Source organism: Trachypithecus francoisi, unplaced genomic scaffold (genome assembly GCF_009764315.1).
Source record: "Trachypithecus francoisi isolate TF-2019V2 unplaced genomic scaffold, Tfra_2.0 Lachesis_group8, whole genome shotgun sequence".
Lineage (NCBI taxonomy): Eukaryota > Metazoa > Chordata > Mammalia > Primates > Cercopithecidae > Trachypithecus > Trachypithecus francoisi.
Window position 1 is genome coordinate 34,474,866 of NW_022681473.1, and position 21,430 is coordinate 34,496,295.

General features: G+C 38.0%; 1 protein-coding gene across 3 annotated transcripts; it reads right to left on the bottom strand.

Moving 5' to 3' along the window:
* Positions 1–5,557: 5,557 nt before the first annotated feature.
* Positions 5,558–20,957, bottom strand: ARL14EP (ADP ribosylation factor like GTPase 14 effector protein). Of its 3 annotated transcripts, XM_033204704.1 has the most exons (5): positions 20,804–20,921; positions 20,342–20,412; positions 12,675–13,165; positions 10,842–10,969; positions 5,558–7,225 (listed from the first exon to the last, which is right to left on the bottom strand). In XM_033204704.1, the coding sequence occupies exons 3-5, from the start codon at positions 13,098–13,100 to the stop codon at positions 6,997–6,999; spliced, it is 783 nt and encodes a 260-aa protein (XP_033060595.1). In that variant the 5' UTR covers positions 13,101–13,165; positions 20,342–20,412; positions 20,804–20,921; the 3' UTR covers positions 5,558–6,996. The 3 variants fall into 3 exon arrangements, with proteins under 3 accessions (XP_033060595.1, XP_033060594.1, XP_033060596.1); XM_033204703.1 differs by lacking the exon at positions 20,342–20,412 and having other exon boundaries at positions 20,804–20,957; XM_033204705.1 differs by lacking the exons at positions 20,342–20,412; positions 20,804–20,921 and adding an exon at positions 19,512–19,684.
* Between the last annotated feature and the right edge of the window lie 473 nt (positions 20,958–21,430).

Genomic DNA, 21,430 nt, shown 5'->3' on the forward strand with positions numbered 1-21,430 from the left:
GACTCGATCAACTGGAAGAAAGAGTATCAGCGATTGAGGGTCAAATGAATGAAATGAAGCGAGAAGAGAAAGCAAAAGAAAGAAGAAGAAAAAGAAATGAACAAAGTCTGCAAGAAGTATGGGATTATGTAAAAAGACCAAATCTACGTCTGATTGGGGGGCCTGAAAGTGAGGGGGAAAATGGAACCAAGTTGGAAAACACTCTTCAGGATATCATCCAGGAGAACTTCCCCAACCTAGTAGGCAGGCCAACATTCAAATTCAGGAAATACAGAGAACGCCACAAAGATACTCCTCCAGAAGAGCAACTCCAAGACACATAATTGCCAGATTCACCAAAGTTGAAATGAAGGAAAAAATCTTAAGGGCAGCCAGAGAGAAAGGTCGGGTTACCCACAAAGGGAAGCCCATCAGACTAACAGCAGACCTCTCAGCAGAAACTCTACAAGCCAGAAGAGAGTGGGGGCCAATATTCAACGTTCTTAAAAAAAAGAATTTTCAACCTAGAATTTCATATCCAGCCAAACTAAGCTTCATCAGTGAAGGAGAAATAAAATCCTTTACAGATAAGCAAATGCTTAGAGATTTTGTCACCACCAGGCCTGCCTTACAAGAGACCCTGAAGGAAGCCCTAAACATGGAAAGGAACAACCGGTACCAGCCATTGCAAAAACATGCCAAAATGTAAAGACCATCGAGGCTAGGAAGAAACTGCATCAACTAACGAGCAAAATAACCAGTTAATATCATAATGACAGGATCAAGTTCACACATAACAATATTAACCTTAAATGTAAATGGACTAAATGCTCCAATTAAAAGACACAGACTGGCAAACTGGATAAAGAGTCAAGACCCATCAGTCTGCTGTATTCAGGAGACCCATCTCACATGCAGAGACATACATAGGCTCAAAATAAAGGGATGGAGGAAGATCTACCAAGCAAATGGAGAACAAAAAAAGCAGGGGTTGCAATCCTAGTCTCTGATAAAACAGACTTTAAACCATCAACATCAAAAGAGACAAAGAAGGCCATTACATAATGGTAAAGGGATCAATTCAACAGGAAGAGCTAACTCTCCTAAATATCTATGCACCCAATACAGGAGCACCCAGATTCATAAAGCAAGTCCTTAGAGACCTACAAAGAGACTTAGACTCCCATACAATAATAATGGGAGACTTCAACACTCCACTGTCAACATTAGACAGATCAACGAGACAGAAAGTTAACAAGGATATCCAGGAATTGAACTCATCTCTGCACCAAGCGGACCTAATAGACATCTATAGAACTCTCCACCCCAAATCAACAGAATATACATTCTTCTCAGCACATCGCACTTATTCCAAAATTGACCACATAATTGGAAGTAAAGCACTCCTCAGCAAATGTACAAGAACAGAAATTATAACAACTGTCTCTCAGACCACAGTGCAATCAAACTAGAACTCAGGACTAAGAAACTCAATCAAAACCGCTCAACTACATGGAAACTGAACACCTGCTCCTGAATGACTACTGGGTACATAACGAAATGAAAGCAGAAATAAAGATGTTCTTTGAAACCAATGAGAACAAAGATACAACATACCAGAATCTCTGGGACACATTTAAAGCAGTGTGTAGAGGGAAATTTATAGCACTAAATGCCCACAAGAGAAGCAGGAGAGATCTAAAATTGACACTCTAACATCACAATTAAAAGACTAGAGAGGCAAGAGCAAACACATTCAAAAGCTAGCAGAAGGCAAGAAATAACTAAGATCAGAGCAGAACTGAAGGAGATAGAGACACAAAAAACCCTCCAAAAAATCAATGAATCCAGGAGTTGGTTTTTTGAAAAGATCAACAAAATTGACAGACCGCTAGCTAGACTAATAAAGAAGAAAAGAGAGAGGAATCAAATAGACGCAATAAAAAATGATAAAGGGGATATCACCACTGACCCCACAGATATACAAACTACCATCAGAGAATACTATAAATGCCTCTACGCAAATCAACTAGAAAATCTAGAAGAAATGGATAATTTTCTGGACACTTACACTCTCCCAAGACTAAACCAGGAAGAAGTTGAATCTCTGAATAGACCAATAGCAGGCTCTGAAATTGAGGCAACAATTAATAGCCTACCCACCAAAAAAAGTCCAGGACCAGATGGATTCACAGCTGAATTCTACCAGAGGTACAAGGAGGAGCTGGTACCATTCCTTCTGAAACTATTCCAATCAATAGAAAAAGAGGGAATCCTCCCTAACTCATTTTATGAGGCCAATGTCATCCTGATACCAAAGTCTGGCAGAGACACAACAAAAAAAGAGAATTTTAGACCAATATCCCTGATGAACATCGATGCAAAAATCCTCAATAAAATACTGGCAAACCGGATTCAGCAGCACATCAAAAAGCTTATCCACCATGATCAAGTGGGCTTCATCCCTGGGATGCAAGGCTGGTTCAACATTCGCAAATCAATAAACGTAATCCAGCATATAAACAGAACCAAAGACAAGAACCACATGATTATCTCAATAGATGCAGAAAAGGCTTTTGACAAAATTCAACAGCCCTTTATGCTAAAAACGCTCAATAAATTCGGTATTGATGGAACGTACCTCAAAATAATAAGAGCTATTTATGACAAACCCACAGCTAATATCATACTGAATGGGCAAAAACTGGAAAATTCCCTTTGAAAACTGGCACAAGACAGGGATGCCCTCTCTCACCACTCCTATTCAACATAGTGTTGGAAGTTCTGGCTAGGGCAATCAGGCAAGAGAAAGAAATCAAGGGTATCCAGTTAGGAAAAGAAGAAGTCAAATTGTCCCTGTTTGCAGATGACATGATTGTATATTTAGAAAACCCCATTGTCTCAGCCCAAAATCTCCTTAAGCTGATAAGCACTTCAGCAAAGTCTCAGGATACAAAATTAATGTGCAAAAATCACAAGCATTCTTATACACCAGTAACAGACAAGCAGAGAGCCAAATCAGGAATGAACTTCCATTCACAATTGCTTCAAAGAGAATAAAATACCTAGGAATCCAGCTTACAAGGGATGTAAAGGACCTCTTCAAGGAGAACTACAAACCACTGCTCAGTGAAATCAAAGAGGACACAAACAAATGGAAGAACATACCATGCTCATGGATAGGAAGAATCAATATCGTGAAAATGGCCATACTGCCCAAGGTTATTTATAGATTCAATGCCATCCCCATCAAGCTACCAATGACTTTCTTCACAGAATTGGAAAAAACGGCTTTAAAGTTCATATGGAACCAAAAAAGAGCCCGCATTGCCAAGACAATCCTAAGTCAAAAGGACAAAGCTGGAGGCGTCATGCTACCTGACTTCAAACTATACTACAAGGCTACAGTAACCAAAACAGCATGGTACTGGTACCACAACAGAGATATAGACCAATGGAACAGAACAGAGTCCTCAGAAATAATACCACACATCTACAGCCATCTGATCTTTGACAAACCTGAGAGAAACAAGAAATGGGGAAAGGATTCCCTATTTAATCAATGGTCCTGGGAAAATTGGCTAGCCATAAGTAGAAAGCTGAAACTGGATCCTTTCCTTACTCCTTATACGAAAATTAATTCAAGACGGATTAGAGACTTAAATGTTAGACCTAATACCATAAAAACCCTAGAAGAAAATCTAGGTAGTACCATTCAGGACATAGGCATGGGCAAGGACTTCATGTCTAAAACACCAAAAGCAACAGCAGCAAAAGCCAAAATTGACAAATGGGATCTAATTAAACTAAAGAGCTTTTGCACAGCAAAAGAAACTACCATCAGAGTGAACAGGCAACCTACAGAATGGGAGAAAATTTTTGCAACCTACTCATCTGACAAAGGGCTAATATCCAGAATCTACAAAGTACTCAAACAAATATATAAGAAAAAAACAAACAACCCCATCAAAAAGTGGGGAAAGGATATGAAGAGACATTTCTCAAAAGAAGACATCCATACAGCCAACAGACACATGAAAAAATGCTCATCATCACTTGCCATCAGAGAAATGCAAATCAAAACCACAATGAGATACCATCTCACACCAGCTAGAATGGCAATCATTAAGAAGTCAGGAAACAACAGGTGTTGGAGAGGATGTGGAGAAATAGGAACACTTTTACACTGTTGGTGGGATTGTAAACTAGTTCAACCATTATGGAAAACAGTATGGCGATTCCTCAAGGATCTAGAACTAGATGTACCATATGACCCAGCCATCCCACTACTGGGTATATACCCAAAGGATTATAAATTACTCTACTACAAAGACACATGCACACGTATGTTTATTGCGGCACTATTCACAATAGCAAAGACTTGGAATCAACCCAAATGTCCATCTGTGACAGACTGGATTAAGAAAATGTGGCACATATACACCATGGAATACTATGCAGCCATCAAAAGGATGAGTTTGCGTCCTTTGTAGGGACATGGATGCAGCTGGAAACCATCATTCTTAGCAAACTATCACAAGAAGAGAAAACCAAACACCGCATGTTCTCACTCATAGGTGGGAACTGAACAATGAGATCACTTGGACTTGGGAAGGGGAACATCACACATTGGGGCCTATCATGGGGAGGGGGGAGGAGGGATTGCACTGGGGAGTTATACATGATATAAACGTCATGCACATGTACCCTAGAACTTAAAGTATAATAAAAAAAATAAAAAATAAAATAAAAAAAACATGTAATTCTAAGGTTGAAAATGCCATTCCCTCAAAAACCAGTCACTTTAAAAGCAAAAAAATTAAAAATCAAACAAACCCTTTAATGGTCAAACTGGCTGCATAAACTAAGTTTTAATGGCTACAAAATCTTTCAAACTGCTAAGAGCACTTTTGATTAAACTGAAGGACTGCATTTAGGGTGAAAAAAAAACCCCCAAAACCTAGATTAGTGGCAATGTCCCATGTGACAAAAAGCTTTTAGACAAAATGACAGCTGTCTTTTAAAAAGTGCAACAACCGAGGCAGGCAGATCACAAGGTCAGGAGATTGAGACCATCCTGGCTAATAGAGTGAAACCCCGTCTCTACTAAAAATACAAAAAATTAGCTGGGCATGGTGGCACGTGCCTGTAGTCCCAGCTACCTGGGAGGCTGAAGCAGGAGAATCACTTGAACCCAGGAGGCGGAGGTTGCAGCAAGCCGAGATTGAGCCACTGTACCCTAGCCTGGGCAAGAGAGTGAGACTCTGTCTCAAAAATAGATAAATAAAATAAAAGCAAAGAGATACAATTCTCCCATCCTCCAAACAGCATCCAAGCAAATTTCAAAATCAAGATGTAATCAATTTCCAAAAAATTTATTTATACTCTGTATTAACCCGTGTTTCTCTTTTCCATCATCACTCCCTAAGGAGTCTTTTTATAATCCTAATCAACCACCCCCCAAATTTTAATACCATAAATATAGTATCTGTTTAAGTACTGTGTGTATATTCATGCTTTATACATAAAGTTTTTGTCCCCCAGAACAATTTTGAAGAGTGCATGGTGCAAACAATGAAAGGTTTACAGTATTAAAACTTTATTTATTTGAATAAGTGGGGAGAAGAGAAATACATTTCAGCACTTAGATATACAAATTATTTCCAAAACAGTTTAATACTCAACTAGTTGGTTCTATCAAAATCAGTTTTCCCTGAAGCAAGCATTGTTCCCAGCTACAATCGATCCTCATTTTGCGTGGTACTGTGGGACCATAAAATGGCCCTGAAATCTTAATAATCAATGGGGAAAATGATGACTGTTCCATGACCTTTAAGATTCTGCTAAAATATTAAAAATTCTTAAGATCAGTTATAAATGTAGGAAAAAAATGCAAAAATGTTTAAAAATATTTAGTACACTGTAATTTAAAACATTAGAAATAGAACTAAAGTGTTTTATTTCATTGTAAAAACGAAGTAGTTTGAATAGGGCTTGCCTTTTTTTCTGGCAAGTAACTTATGATACTGAGTAAGCATCTTTTATGTTCATGGCAAACTCATACTTCTTTTAAGTTTGGGTCAGCTTCCACCCTTTTATTGCTTGTGCTTTCAATGTTGTGAAATATTTCTATATTCACATTAAATATCCTTGAATGTAAGGTTTTTTTATTTTATTTTATTTTTTTAACCATCACTTCCTCTGGGACATATTTGTCTTTATTGCAATCACTTTTCTTATTTGTGTTGATAAGTTTGCCTTCATTAAGCTCCTATGAATGCACAGCAGCAAGAACAATATTCCCATGGTCAGTGACTTCTTCTACAAATTCATTTATGTTTGATTAAAATTTCACTTCCAGTGTTATCATTTTTCATTGCTTTGCTGCGCTTTCATCTTTGTTGGCCAGTTGAGTGTTCACTTCTATAAAATGTCAAGTGGACGACAAAGAGACAGCATAACTACGTGCCCTGCTGTAAGTGAACTGAATAACAGATACACAGGGACAAACCACTGGAAGAATCGGAAAGTAGTCAACATGACTGGTCATTAATCATGAAGTATATCTGTTATTTACATAGCAATCTGTAGACTGAAGAACTAGCAGAGAAGTTTGTACTTCATGTAATTACTCAAGAGTTATACTGTGCTAACTAAAATTTTAACCTAGATTTTAACAACAGTTTCCTTACCAGTTTCCTTTCCTTCCCGGTAAGGAAACTGGTGTTTAAACAAAATCTAGGTCACTGAAATTTGTGCCCATGGGAAACATGCAAATAGAGGACTGTCTACACCCTACTTGTTAATATTGATCCAGACAGGCTTAATAGGCTGAAAAACAGCCTATCTGAATTTATATCAAATAGTGAATCTTAAAGCACCCAAGATGAAAAATTAGGGCACACTGAGGTGGTTTTAAAATCTTTGTCATATGACAACCAAGCTTAAAATGTATCTTCGAGTAACAGAATTTTAGAAATAATGACCTTTAAAGGCCCCATAGTTTGGTACCACAGATTATCCAGCATGTTTATTATGAATTATTTCTCCTCCTTCAATTTCAATTTGCTCATACAGCCACTTGCGGTCACAGCGGCATTCAGCTCCACACTTGGTAGAACCACAGGCAGGACAAGCATAGAAACATCCTAAGCAATCTTCATCAAGGCAGTCACAGAGATCCATCCCACTAAAAATCAGGAGACCTTGGCTATCATAGACCTTACTCTTTGCTGGTATCACTTGTCTGTAAAATAAAACACAAGGAATTATACCTCATAAATATGTTATTTTTGATTAATTGAAAACACAGTAAAAAAAAAAAAAAAAGGAGATAAAATATTTTGAGATGAGGTCATGCCAAAATGATCTATAATTTATCTGACTCAAGGCTTATTCTATTGTCAGCAGTAAACGAACTCCATGTGAGAAGAGGAGACCTAACTCTAGAGTGTTGAGACAAATCCAAAAAGTCTGAATATGCTTCTTGAAGTCCATTAAAAAGTCACTTCAGCAAAGGAATGAACAGGAGCTTTGTCCAAAAAATAAGTATAATTTTCCCTTTACTTTAAACAAACAAAAAAGAATGACAGGTTAATAGTGGTTCATTTTATTAGCTACCAACTTCTTCACTGTTTTATCAACATAGTCTTATTTTTATTATAGCATACCACCTCTATAGATTTTTATACTACAATTAATGTTTCTGGTTCTTTAATGGACTCTAGTAAATCTAGCCTAAAAATATTCAAATGACTCAATGGTAAACTTTAACAGATGGAATAGATGGCATATATAGAAATGTTGACTGAACTTAAAAATAATTCTGAATGATTATACTAACATTTGTTTTAAAGAGTCATATTCTAAACAATCTAGTTCTCCCATTCATTCTGCTGACTATACAGAACTGCATTTCTATTTCAGACATGTAAAAAATAAAAACCTCACATACTCATAAAATGTAATTACCTTTTAGCTGCTACCCATAGAACACAGATATATGGATTACAGGCACACTTTGGAGGTATTGCAGGTTTGGTTCCAGACCACCGCCAATAAAGTGAGTTACACATATATGTATTTTTTTCTTTTCCAGTGCATATAAAAGTTAAGCTTACACTATAGTCTATTAAGTGTGCAACAGCCTTATGTCTAAGCAAAAATGTATGTACCTTAATTTAAAAATATTCTATTGCTAAAAAATGCTAACAATCATCTGAGCTTTCAGTGAGTTGTAGTTTTTTTTTGCTGGTGGAGGATCTTGCCCCAAAGAGGAAAGCTGACTGATCAGGGTGGTGGTTGCTGAAGGCTGGGGTAGCTGTGGTCATTTCTTAAAGTAAGACTACAGTGAAGTTTGCTGCACCAGTGGACTCTTCTTTTACAAAAGATTTCTCTGTAGCATGCGATGGTGTTTGATAGCATTTTACCTAGAGCGGAATGGTCAAAATTGGAGTCATCCTCTCAAATTCTGCCTCTGCTTATTCTACTAAGTCTATATAATCTAAATCCTTTGTCATTTCAGTAATGTTAACAGCATCCTCACCAGTAGATTCCACCTCAATAAATCACATTCTTTGTTCATCTCTAAGAAGAAACTCCTCATCCATTCCATTCAAGTTTTATCACAAGATTGCAACATCTCAGTCACATCTCCAGGCTCTGCTTCTAATTCTAGTCCTCTTGCTATTTCTACCACGTCTGCAATTACTTTCTCCACTGAAGTCTTGAAGCCCTCAAAGTCATCCATGAGCATTGGAATCTTCTTCCAAACTCTTGGAATGGTGAATCCTTTCCAGAAGGTGTTCAATTTACTTTGCCCAAATCCATCAGAGGAATCACTCACTGTCTATGGCAGCTCTGGCCTCACAAAACGTATTTCTTAAATAACAAGACTTGAAAGTCAAAGTACCCCTTGATCCACGGGCTGCAGAATGAGTGTTGTGTTAGCAGGCATGAAACATTTATCTCCTGGGACATCTCCATCAGAGCTCTTGAGTGATCAGGTACATTGGCAATGAGTAGCAATATTTTGAAAGGAATCCTTTTACCTAGGCAGGAAGTCTCTGAAGTGGGCTAAAAATATTCAGTGAACAATGCTGTAAACAGATATGCTGTCATCCAGGCTTCATCCCACTTATACAGGACAGGTAGAGTACATTTAGCATCATTAGGACCCTAGGATTTCGAAGAGGTAAATAATTGGCTTCGACTTAAAAGTCACCAGCTGCGTTAATCCCCACTAAGACAGCCTGTCCTTTGAAGATTTGAAGCCAGGTATAGACTTCCCCTCTCTAGCTATGAAAGATGGTATCTTCTTCCATTAGAAGGCTGTTTGTTGGCCGGGCGCGGTGGCTCACATCTGAAATCCCAGCACTTTGGGAGGCTGAGGTGGGCAGATCACAAGGTTAGGAGATCAAGACCATCCTGGCTAACACAGTGAAACCCCGTCTCTACTAAAAATACAAAAAATTAGCTGGCCGTGGTGGCCCGTGCCTGTAGTCCCAGCTACCCGAGAGGCTGAGGCAGGAGAATCGCTTGAACCCGGCAGGTGGAGGTTGCAGTGAGCTGAGATTGCGCCACTGCACTCTAGCCTGGGTGACAGAGCAAGCCTCCATCTCAAGAAAAAAAAAAAAAAAAGAAGGCTGCTTGTCTACACTGAAAATCTGTTGGGTAGTGTAGCCACCTTAATCAATAACTTGCTGCTTCACCTTGCACTTTTATGTTATAGAGATTGCTTCTTTCCTTACCCTCATAAACCAACCTCTGTTAGCTTCAAACTTTTCTTCTGAAGCTTCCTCACTTCTCTCAGCCTTTGGAGAATTGAAGAGGGTTAGAACCTTGCTTTGGATTACGCTTTTGCTTAAGGGAATGTGTTGTAGCTGGTTTGATCTTCTATCCAGACCATTTAAAGTTTCTCCATATTAGCAAAAAGGCTGTTTTGCTTTCTTATCATTTGTGTTCAATGGAATAGTACTTTTAAATGTCCTTCCTGAACTTTTTCTTTGCATTCACAACTTGGCTGTTTAGCACAAGAGGCCCAGGTTTTGGCCTGTCTCAGCTTTTGATGTGCATTTCTCCCAAGCTTAATCATTTCTAGCTTTTTTTGTAAAATGAGAGACTTGACTCTTCCTTTCACTTGAACACTTAGAGGCCATTGTAGCGTTATTAGTTGGACAGATTTCAATATATTTGTTTCTCAGGGAATAGGGACACCTGAGGAGAGGGAAAGAGTCTAGAGAACAGCCAGTAGGTGGAGCAGTAAGAACACCCACCGCATTTATAGACTAAGTTCACCACCTTGCATTGGTGTGGTTCCTAGTGACTCAAAACAATTATAATAGCAACATCAAAGATCATCATAACAGATATAGTAATGAAAAAGTTGTAAATATTGCAATAATTACCAAAATGCGACTGAGATAGGGAGTACATGCTGTTAGAAAAATGACACCAATAGACTTGCTTACCATAGAGTTGCCACAAACTTTCAATTTGTAAAAAAAAAAAAAAATAGCACCTTGTAGAGAATAAAGTGAGGCACCAATAAAAGGAGGTATGTTCATATGTATACAACAGTGCTTTTCAAATAAGTGAATTACTTTAATTGTAATTATTTTAACTCTCATGCCAAAATGATTTGCTTCAGTTCACTGCTACCTTCTTAGAAACACATTTTTGGAGTTGAAAGGGATACCTTAATTTTATATGAATAAAAACAAAGGCCTTCATAGGTTTTTACTAATTCCATATTATCCAATTTAAAATATGAACCCAGAAAATTCAAAATTTATGAGAAAAATAGGGGAACAAAGCAGATGTGAAGCAGCAAGTTAACATGTCTTCAGTAACACTTAGCTTACCTGTCTGAACCAGCGGTTGCATTTTTTGTAAGCCTTCTTTTTTCTCTTTTACCAGTTTCCGGAGCAAATTCAGTTTGCCTTCCTGGATTTGTAAATTGTAGTGACCTCAAAGCTTTAGCAGTTCTTCCCTGAAGAAAGGTAAACAAATTATCAACTCAAATCTAGACATCAGACAATAACATTTCATTTAATGTTAAACCAGATGACTTCCTAACCTAGAAGGCAGTCTGGAACACACAAAAAAGAAAACAAGGTTTTCTTGCACTTAGGTTTTAGAGCCTAAGAGCAAGAAAGTTTACACGGCCCTAGATCATATTCAAAGTGTATTGGTTAATGTATTAGTAACATTTCTATTATTTGATTTTAGTCTCTGGTATATTAGGAGCAGAGGAGGAAGGCATTGTGAAAACCGCTAATGGCTGCTGCCAACACGGCGAGAAGGCACAAAAACTGCTGTATAATCCAGTGGCACATAACTGATTTCCTAACAATCCTGGGTCCTTAAGGATTTCTTGTTGTTTAAGGGTTTATGTTTGTTATTTGGGGAGGAAAGAGCTGCAGCTGATACATTCTACAAGAACATTGAATAGATAAGGTGAAGACATCTACAATGACATCATCAGCACGTATCTAGTATGAAATGCAGATAAATTGGGCCCTCAAGATGTTCCTCTCAGAAGAGAACAACAGGAAAATAGTATAATTTCAAATTTCTACTATCTTTTAACTTGGTTTAATAAAAAGGAGAAAAATATTCCAGGGGTAAGAATTAGGAAATAATTACAAGTAAAAATTACGAGAAGTGCTTCCTTGGCATGCTTGTCCTACACAAAAGATAGCTTTACAAAATCTTAAGTTGTTCTGATACAGTTAAATATGCATATAGGCATGCCAATAAGGAATAGAGGAAAAATATTTAATATTTTACAATGTAAAAATTTATTATTTTTTTTTACCACAACGAGTCCTAAAATTAGCCTTGACGATACCAAGTAGGAATTCAGAGCTAGAAGCAAAGAAAACTCACAAGCATTTAAAAAACTCAAGAATGGGATAGTGTCAAAGGAGAAAGAAAGAGTGAAATATAAAACAATTACTATAAGTCATCTCTCTAATGTTCCTTTTAAAGCAGTGATTTCCAAGTCCTTCATATAAAGGCAAATTCATCCTGCTTCAAAGACCCTTGCTGTTTGCTATGTCCCATGTAGTCACTTTGGTATCAGAAAAGAAACTAAATTTTGGCTTGGCTGGAATGTTCTAAAACCCATTCCTAAAGTCTTTGTACTAAAAGTTGTAGCTTGGAGTCTCAGGCATATTTTATTACTCCTTTCCCAAGCCTACTTTCTTTATCCCCCAATCTTGACCTTCAGTGTATGTGAATAATATTTAGAAACATCATCCACTTTCACCCCCTCCTTTTAATTCACTGTATCCTAACAAATATAGTAATACTGTAAATATGATTTTTTTTTTTTTTTTTTTTGAGGCGGAGTCTCGCTCTGTCGCCCGGACTGGAGTGCAGTGGCCGGATCTCAGCTCATTGCAAGCTCCGCCTCCCGGGTTTACGCCATTCTCCTGCCTCAGCCTCCCGAGTAGCTGGGACTACAGGCGCCCGCCACCTCGCCCGGCTAGTTTTTGTATTTTTAGTAGAGACGGGGTTTCACCGTGTTAGCCAGGATGGTCTCGATCTCCTGACCTCGTGATCCGCCCGTCTCGGCCTCCCAAAGTGCTGGGATTACAGGCTTGAGCCACCGCGCCCGGCCGATTTTCTTATAGTTAAGCAAAATCCTACGTGGTAGAATTCACATAGAAAAAAATGACTATTATACATACATCTGACTCAGGTTTCCTTTTCTGGCGGTCTTCAGTATCAACATCCACACTTCCATTGATTATCTGTGTGCATTTTGGACAAAGCTTCCAACCAGGTACAAGCTGTCTTCCGAATTTTGCACTCAGAAAAGTGGCATCATCTAAGTCAATTACATGCAAATTTTTTTTGGCTAATTTTTTGTGTATGTTAAATGGGTCACAACACGACTTCTGTAAATCTTCAAATCTGTCAATGTAAATTTTTACATGATGAAAGCAAATTGTATTGTTCCCAGAAAGTGTCATTCCAGTTCTAAGTTGAAGTAAAAGCATATCATTTGATGACAATTCTTGCAAAGTCTTAAAACCTGTGTGACGAGTATAGTAGGTTTTATGGCACTCATTTGTAGTACGAAGCTGGACTCCAACTGAACATGGATCCATCATTCTTGATTCTAGCAAATTTTCCCTGTTTTATTTTGTCTAGAGATCTAGGTCATGGGCTGATCATCCTAGAGAAGATATTAAAGAGAATCAAATTTGTGCTGCAAGTTTATCTAGGAAACTGAAAATGCATTTGATAAAATTCAACACCTGTCTAAAAGAAAATAAGGAATAAAAAAGGTATTTATCAAAGTCCTATAATAGACATTTAATAATCAAACAGAAGCATTCCCTGAAAAGTCAGAACTTCACGAGAACACCTGCAATTACAGATTATATTTAATACATAAGAATTAAAAAGGAGGAAATAAGAAATATTATCCAGATACATCAGAAATACAAGAGGTTTAACAAACGATTAGAACTAATAAGAGAATTCACGAGGGATGCTAGAAACCAAAAAACACTGTATCTTACAAAATATGTGACTCTTACAAAAAAATATATAACAAGTCCTTCATGGAGAAAATCATCAAACTGTAAGACAAAAAAGGTACCCTAAATAAATGCAGCTATATATCATGGAGTGCCTCATTATAAAAAATTTGTCAGTTATCCAGGAATACATCTGTAAATTCAGTTCTATTCCAATCAAAGTTCCATCAGATATTCTACTCCCACCCTGTTGGAATTTAGCAAGTTGGTCTATATCAAAGAGTAAAGGTCTAAGAAAGCCAAGGTAATCTTGAAGGAAAATACAGTAACATATTGATTTACTATAAACCTATTCTAATTAAAACTATGGTATTGGTACAGTATAAACAAACAGATCCATGAGTAGAAGAGGGCTTGGTATATGACATGTGGTACTATTAATCAATGGGTATCACACACTAATGAAGAAGGGACTTTAACCAGTTAACCATATGGAAAAAGGATTAGATCTCTTCTGCACAAACCAAAATCAATTACAGGTGGATTAAAGAATTAAACATAAAAAGAAAAACTAAACATTTGTATGAGAAAATAAAGAAGGTTTTCTGACATGGGAGTAGGGAAGAATTATTCAAACAAGCAAGCAGGTACCAAAAAAAAAATAAAAAGATGGATCTATTTGATTGTATGTAAAATTTACACATTTCTGTATAACTAAGGGAGAAAAAAATGACACTTGAAAAGTGTTGTTAGGATTATTATTGTAAATATTCGAGTAACCCCTCACTTCTAAAAATCAATTAGAAAATGACAGAGTCCATTGGAAAACTAAACAAATATAGTTAGGCAATTCACAGAGAAAGAGAACAGCCAATACATGCATACAAACTGTTTCCCTCATAGTTCCTAGGAAAATGCAAATTAACTATCATTTCTTAAACATTTGCTTGAAATCAATTTAAAAATCTGATATCTGGTTAAGATGTGTGCAACTCTTACATGCTCCTTATAACAACTTTGGCAGGAATGTAACTGCTTTAGAACATTTTCTGCAATTTCTTGTAAAACTGAGGAAGCATATACGTTGGGACTGACCTCTTTTCAGTTCTGGGTGTCAGCTGGAGAAAAATATCTCCAATACAAGCACAAGTTATATATGAAAACTTTCAGCATTCACTGCCTTTGGCAGTGAAAGATGACAAATAACCTAATTGTAAGGGATGTGAAATTGTTACTCACACAAGGGACTCCCACATAATGGTTAAAATGAATAAACTACATGAGTTACATGTATCAACATGAATAAATCTCAAAGACAATCTTAAGTGAAAAAAGTTGTAAAGCTTATATAGTATCATCAGTAGGGTAAAATTTAAAAGATAGTATGTAAGATTCACAGATGAAACATAAATATATACTAAAATATACATGAGAGTAACATATATCACATTTGTGGATACTTCTGAGGGGAAAAAACATTTTTTTCCCCAAAAAGATTTACAGAAAATAAGGTTTGGTGACATGTACATAAGTGCTTCACTACTGTCCATACTTTCTATTTGAAATTTTTCATAAATATTTTCAAAGCAAATAAAAAAACTAAGTTGAATTCTCAAGAAAAGATGCAACTCATTAGGAAAAAAACTGCTGTTGAGAAAAGATGTGAACCACTGAAATCTGAGTGGTAGTGAGGTCCCGTGAAATCTAGGATTCGGCAATTCTACAAGTGTTTTTAAGTTTTGCCAAATTAAAAAAAAAAAAAAAACACTGGAGAGAAATCTTAAACATTTTTTGATGTGGTTTCTGCAGAGAAAATAATCAGCAAAATCATATAACAATAAAAGACCCTGGCCTCAGGTAACAAAAAATGGTGAATAAATGTCTGTGCTTTAGGTCAAAATACTATATTTAGAAAGTTAAAAAATAAAATACACTTTAAAGTGTTAAAAAATGCTACTGAACATTTTAACTGAAAAAAGTTTTAAAGCTGGTAAAAACAAAGTATATTTATATTCATTTATTCTGTTTTAGTTAGCTTTTAAAATGAACTAATATAGGTCCTAATCAAATCGGATAAAATGGCTTCTATCACAGTAATAATTAGAACATTTTTTTCTAACCAGGCATTGTGGGTCATGCTTGTAATCCCAGCACTTTGGGAGGCCGACGTGGGTGGATCACTTGAGGCCAGGAGTTCTCGACTAGACTGGCTAACACAGTGAGTGTTAGCCTCTACTAAAAATACAAAATATCAGGTGTGGTAGTGCAGCTACACGGGAGGCTGAGGCATGAGAATTGCTTGAACCCAGGAGGTGGAGGTTGCGGTGAGCCAAGATTGCGTCACTGGACTCCAGCCTGGGCGACAAAGCAAGACTCTTGTCTCAAAAAAAAAAAAAAAAAAAAAAAAAAAAAAAAATTTTTTTCTTCAAACAGATAATTGGGTTAAGTTGAGGAAAAAACGGAAACCCGAGGTACAGTTACAAAACAACGAACTATGTGGCAATGTATCTTAGCAAATAAGGGACACAATCTGGCTCTGACGTTTATTAATACAAGGGAAACTAGAACAATTATCCCTCAGCGCTGTATAGAAAATAATGCTTAATATTTTGTTAATGCCACAGATTTTTATTTGTAGGTAACCACTACCAGTTTTTAGCCACAGACCTATAACGGAATTTCTTGCCATAAAGCTATTTCCTAGTATTCAAAACTTGGGCTACTCTGGCCATATTTGATAGGAAAAGCATCTTGGATTTAGGAAACTAAAAACTTTAGAAATCTTATCTGTCCATAGTAATAATACATTTTTATCCTTTAGGTTAATTTCATTTACTCTATTTATTAATTTAAATTTTAGGTAAAAAAATTATTTTCCTTACTTATTGGGGAGTTCCATTAGTTTCCTTTATTCGTGGCTAAATTACTACAAAATTCACCAGAGTTCATCATGATTAAAGGAAACTAATGGAACAGACTCTGTAACTTGTGTCAGTGAAGTTGAATACCTATTTCTGAAATTCCTGGCCTCAAGTGATTCTCTCACCTATCAGCCTTCTGAGTAGGTGGTCCTGTAATCTGTCTACAGGAAGTTAAGTTTTTTCTTAGTAACAGGCAGGACATTGAGCTGGCACCAAAGAAAGATCTCTACTTACTGAATGCAGAAAATGGGGTCACCAGATTTGGCAAATAAAAAACGCAGGATGCCCTGTTAGATTTGAATTTCAGACAATGAATTACTTCTTTACAGGACCAGCTCATTTCAAAATTAAAATATCCTATCTGATAAAAGACATTGTCAACTGTGATAAAAACTAAATTTTACACAGATTAAAACTCAGCAGCAAACTAATCCCACTCACTTGAGTAAAAGTACACACACCTGGTCACAGCAGTTTTAAAGTCTTCCATAGGTTAGCTTTCTGATCTACGATTAGGCAGTCTGTTCACATACTGTCAAAGACTCCAAGTCCAGCTAGCTCAAAAGGAACACTAAATTTCAGACACTGATCATAAGTAGTCACTGTCTGCATTCTAAAAATTACACCCTCTGGTTGTTCCTCCTCTTGTTCTATTCCTCAGTGTTCCCATTTCCAGCTCTTTCTGTCCTCCTCCTATAAGCTAAAAGTTCTGCATTTGGGTCTGTTTCCTAGCAACTGTTTTTGCTCATTTTGGTCTGTGTTGTGGCAATGTGGCCTACAATTTATATTTTATTTTCTTCAAATGACAGTCCAGCAACTTCATATTGTTCCTTTCACCTACAGTACACTGCTACGTTCTTCCATAACGATAATTTATCTGGCCCCTTCCTTAATATAGTTGGAAATGCTTTACTATTTACTGCCCCTGAATCAGCACTGGCATCAGCTGAGACCTCAGTAGAAATACAGAATCTCAGTAACAGCTCCAGACCCAATGAATCAGGATCTGCATTTCAAAAAGATGCCCAGGTGATGTGTAAGCACATTACAGTTTGCTATGTACTGCTCTAGATAATTCAATTTAAAAAAATTAAACTTAAAATGTTTTGATATCATCTGTATTTTATAGAAGATAGCAAAAAAGAATAAGAAAAACACAGATATGTATTTGCCTTACAGGAAGTCTAACTCTAGGGAAGATTACTGGGGGAGATTTAAACTTGATAAACTAAGGACAGAGAAAAACATCTGCTTCAATAGAAAACTGCACTGTTGAGAGCACAGCCTTTCAGGTTTTCAGATTCTGATTATATGGGAAGTCTGATTCTTTCAGCAACTTGGAGTTATTTTACAACTGTCAACTGTAGCTAACCAACAGCAAGGCAAAATAATTGTCTGTATTCTTGTAAATTCTATCTGGTGAAGGTTCAATGGACTTCTGTCTCACTGCGGAAGCAGCCAATTTTGCCTTCACTTGCACATTTATTTCAATATTTCTGCTCTATAAACATGTCTACTTTTAATTGTCATTTAAACTGGTTATAGCATCTTACCAGTTCCTATTTTAATAATCTTTTAATGCAAGAAAAGATTAATTTGCTCCAGTCAATCACTTTGGTCAGTATAAAACCTAGTACTCCTCATGGAAGAAGAAAGAAATCCAGCTTCTTATAGGATAGCAAGCAAACCAATAACAAAAACCCCAGTCTTAGATCACCATAGTATAAATCCAGGTTTTCAATACTTTTCAATGTCAAATAATAAAAACACTTCTTGACAAGTTGAATTTTGCTTGAGCCCTGCGTTGGTTCTTTATTAGCCATAATTTAAAAAATCCTCCCACCCTTGATTTAGGTAAGATTCAAGGATCCCCCCTTGTTTACCTATGACCGGGCGAGAGAAAGACCCTCCAAATTCCCATTTTTTTGCTTCAATTATGAATAATTTGCTGAGCGGCGTGGCCCTACAGATCAAGTGGAACAAAATACTTGTTAAACTTTAGTTTCTCGCCTTCCCCCAGGTTCCTGAACTTTGGACAACTCTCAGCCAGAGCCAGGGAATAACTCTCTCAGATCTACTATTAGATCAAGCCACCCTTATATCCTACTTCCTCAAACCAAAACTTTCCAGCACGGTTCACTCCTTGGAGACTCTTGCAGATCTTTTGGTTTTACCCATTGCAAAAGTCCCTTTTCTCCTCTTGCAATAACCCTTTTGAATAAAGTCTCTCCTAAGTCCAGATTTCTTATTTGACATTGTCTTAAAAATTCTGCATAGGAGAAAATTAAGACTTTCTCCTGCCTTAGGATTGATATCACTTTACTTTAGTGCCTAAATGCAGCATGTTTTGTGATTCTAAGATTAACATTTAATATTTTTGTAGCACTACCTAAGAATCAAGAGAGAATGAAATAAATGTAGAATACATTGATTAGACCTCTCCTACTACCTTAGGTAGTAAACAAAAGTATTTGTTCTTCATACAATTTGAACGCTGCCGGCTCAGGGAATCAACCAGCTTTACTTTTAATACATCAGTAGTTTTAAAGAGTTCTTAAGCATTATCTCTTGCTACCCATTAAAAAACGGTAAGGAGGCCGGGCGCGGTGGCTCAAGCCTGTAATCTCAGCACTTTGGGAGGCCGAGACGGGCGGATCAGGAGGTCAGGAGATCCAGACCATCCTGGCTAACACCGTGAAACCCCGTCTCTACTAAAAACTACAAAAAACTAGCCGGGCGAGGTGGCGGCGCCTGTAGTCCCAGCTACCCGGGAGGCTGAGGCAGGAGAATGGCGTGAACCCGGGATGTGGAGCTTGCAGTGAGCTGAAATCCGGCCACAGCACTCCAGCCTGGGTGACAGAGCGAGACTCCGTCTTAAAAAAAAAAAAAAAAAAAAAAAAAAAAAACGGTAAGGAAGGTAGATTAGGTTGAGGAAGCTGAGAAAAATCATACGTGGCCATGATGCTTGCAAAACTTCCTAATAAAGCAAGGTCTAGGACATTATCACCGGGGTTTCGGGGTGTTAATACAGAACACCCCCACCACCACTACCAAAACAGCAAAACAGACACTACCAAAACAACAGCAGAGGGAATTGAGGATTAATCACGGAACTCACTTTTTCTTCCTAAATTTGTGGAGGAGATGCAGAAATATCCGTTCCAATATGTTAATTCACCTTCACATAGTTTTTTAGTTTGTTACCAGTCTCCTTATTAGTGGGAAAGTAAGATTTAGAGGAAATTTAACAAAACAAAAAATTCACTTCGTTTTGTAACTGATGTCTCTTTTACGAAAAACAGAAAACAAACTTTTATGAAATGTTTTATGAAAAAAATTAAAGGCTTTGTTTTTGGCATAGGGTCTTGCTACTTATAAAGCATCTTCCCAGATTATCTCTTGTTCAACAGAAATGTAATTTAATCTACCCCTACGCCCCATATCAGTAGCTTTAGTTAAGGGCACATACACCTACAAAAGTTACGCATCTTGCAACTGTGAACTTTTTGTGCCTGTCATCTTCAAATACTGATTACCTATAACATGACAATTGGCATTAATCAAAGGACCCAAAGGCCAAGAGGAGAGTCTCAATCCTCAGCCCTAGGCACAATAAGAAAGGTAAAGTTAATTTAAAACAAAAATATAGTCTATAACATCGTTGAAAAGATTTGCTTCAAGTGTGGTAGTCAGGACATGCCAGGTACAGCGCTTAAGGCAAATATCATCTCAGGAACCTTCATAGCCACCCTGAGGAAAGTACTATCATTCTCATTGACAGATGAAGAAACTCAAGCTTACAGCTTTTGTTATCATGCCTAACAGAGTGCCCCCAAACCCTGCAATGATTCCCACCCCAACCCTGTAAGAGGCCACATACATTTCGTCCTTAGTTCACGGCTATTTACAAATGACTAAAACCACCAGATCCGTCCAATGGGCACCTACCAAGTTCATGGTACCGGGATGGAAAAATAAACATTAGTCTTTGGCTTCAAAGGGCCAGGGTTGAGAAGATTCTGATTTGAAAAATTAAAAACAAAAATAGCAGAGATACAGGCTGTCTACGGGGTTCAAGGCCACAATACAATCCTAAGTAGTTCAAGTCAAAATCGTAGCTTTGAAGGTCCTGGGCCTACTGGACACGCGACGACCCTCGGAGAGGTCAGAGGCGGCAGAACCTGTTCTGGGCTTTGGCCCAAGGCGTTGCGTCGCAGATGAACTACGGGGTGGGGGTTGATCTAGGGGTGAGAGGCCTCGGCCAGCTGCTGGAAATCCCCCTCACGTGTGCGCGCCTCCTCTTCCCCCTCTCCCCGGGTTCCCCCGTGACGCCGCCGGGCTCCCTCGCCACTCAGGAGCCCGTCTCCACTCTCCCGCTCCTCCCCAGGGCCTCCCCCGCTCCCCTTCCACCTTAGCTTTAGCTCTCCTCCGCCCGGCTTCGGGCAGGATCCGCGTCCACACAGAACACACTCGACCGCCCGCTTCCCAGCCAGTCCCCGCGCTACCACTGAGAGGACGGCAAGCGCGGGCTAGAGGAGCTCAACGCCACCACAAAGAGACGTCCGGGAGAAGCCTAGAGCGGACACGAATCTGGCGGCCTCCGGGGACGGAAGGGGCGGGGCGGAGTGAAGTGGCAAATGATTCAAGGCAAGGCAAGAGTTGCTGCAGATCCTCTCTTTTGCAGTCCTCCGAGAGGTTAGGGATTTGGGAGGTCCCTGGTGGCCATCTCTTACAAGACACAGTTTCCACTAAATTGGATTGTATTTGTAAATCTCCACACCTGTGCGTGATGGTAAACTTTTGCACGCAAATACCCCGACCTCTGAAGGAGGGTGTGTGTTAAAAGGATCTGAAGAATGGACCCATTGTTTAAGGTCTTACGTTCTATTTCTTTCATTCAAGCGAAATATATTCCAAAATGCATCTTTTATTGTAAGCTATAAAAATAGCTATTACTTTGAGTAAAATGTAGGCTCCAGGAAGATGCTTGTAAATTTTCTCAGAACAGAAATGGCATTTTTCTTGTATCCTTATTGT

What these genes read in the sequence shown, in the direction of transcription:
- ARL14EP (XM_033204703.1), bottom strand. Translation starts at nt 13,100, where the DNA reads ATGATGGATCCATGTTCAGTTGGAGTCCAGCTTCGTACTACAAATGAG. An exon ending in AAAGGAAACCTGAGTCAGAT is followed by an intron (nt 10,970 to 12,674) that starts GTATGTATAATA and finishes ACCTTTCTTCAG; the next exon opens with GGAAGAACTGCTAAAGCTTT. An exon ending in GCAACCGCTGGTTCAGACAG is followed by an intron (nt 7,226 to 10,841) that starts GTAAGCTAAGTG and finishes TTTATTTTACAG; the next exon opens with ACAAGTGATACCAGCAAAGA.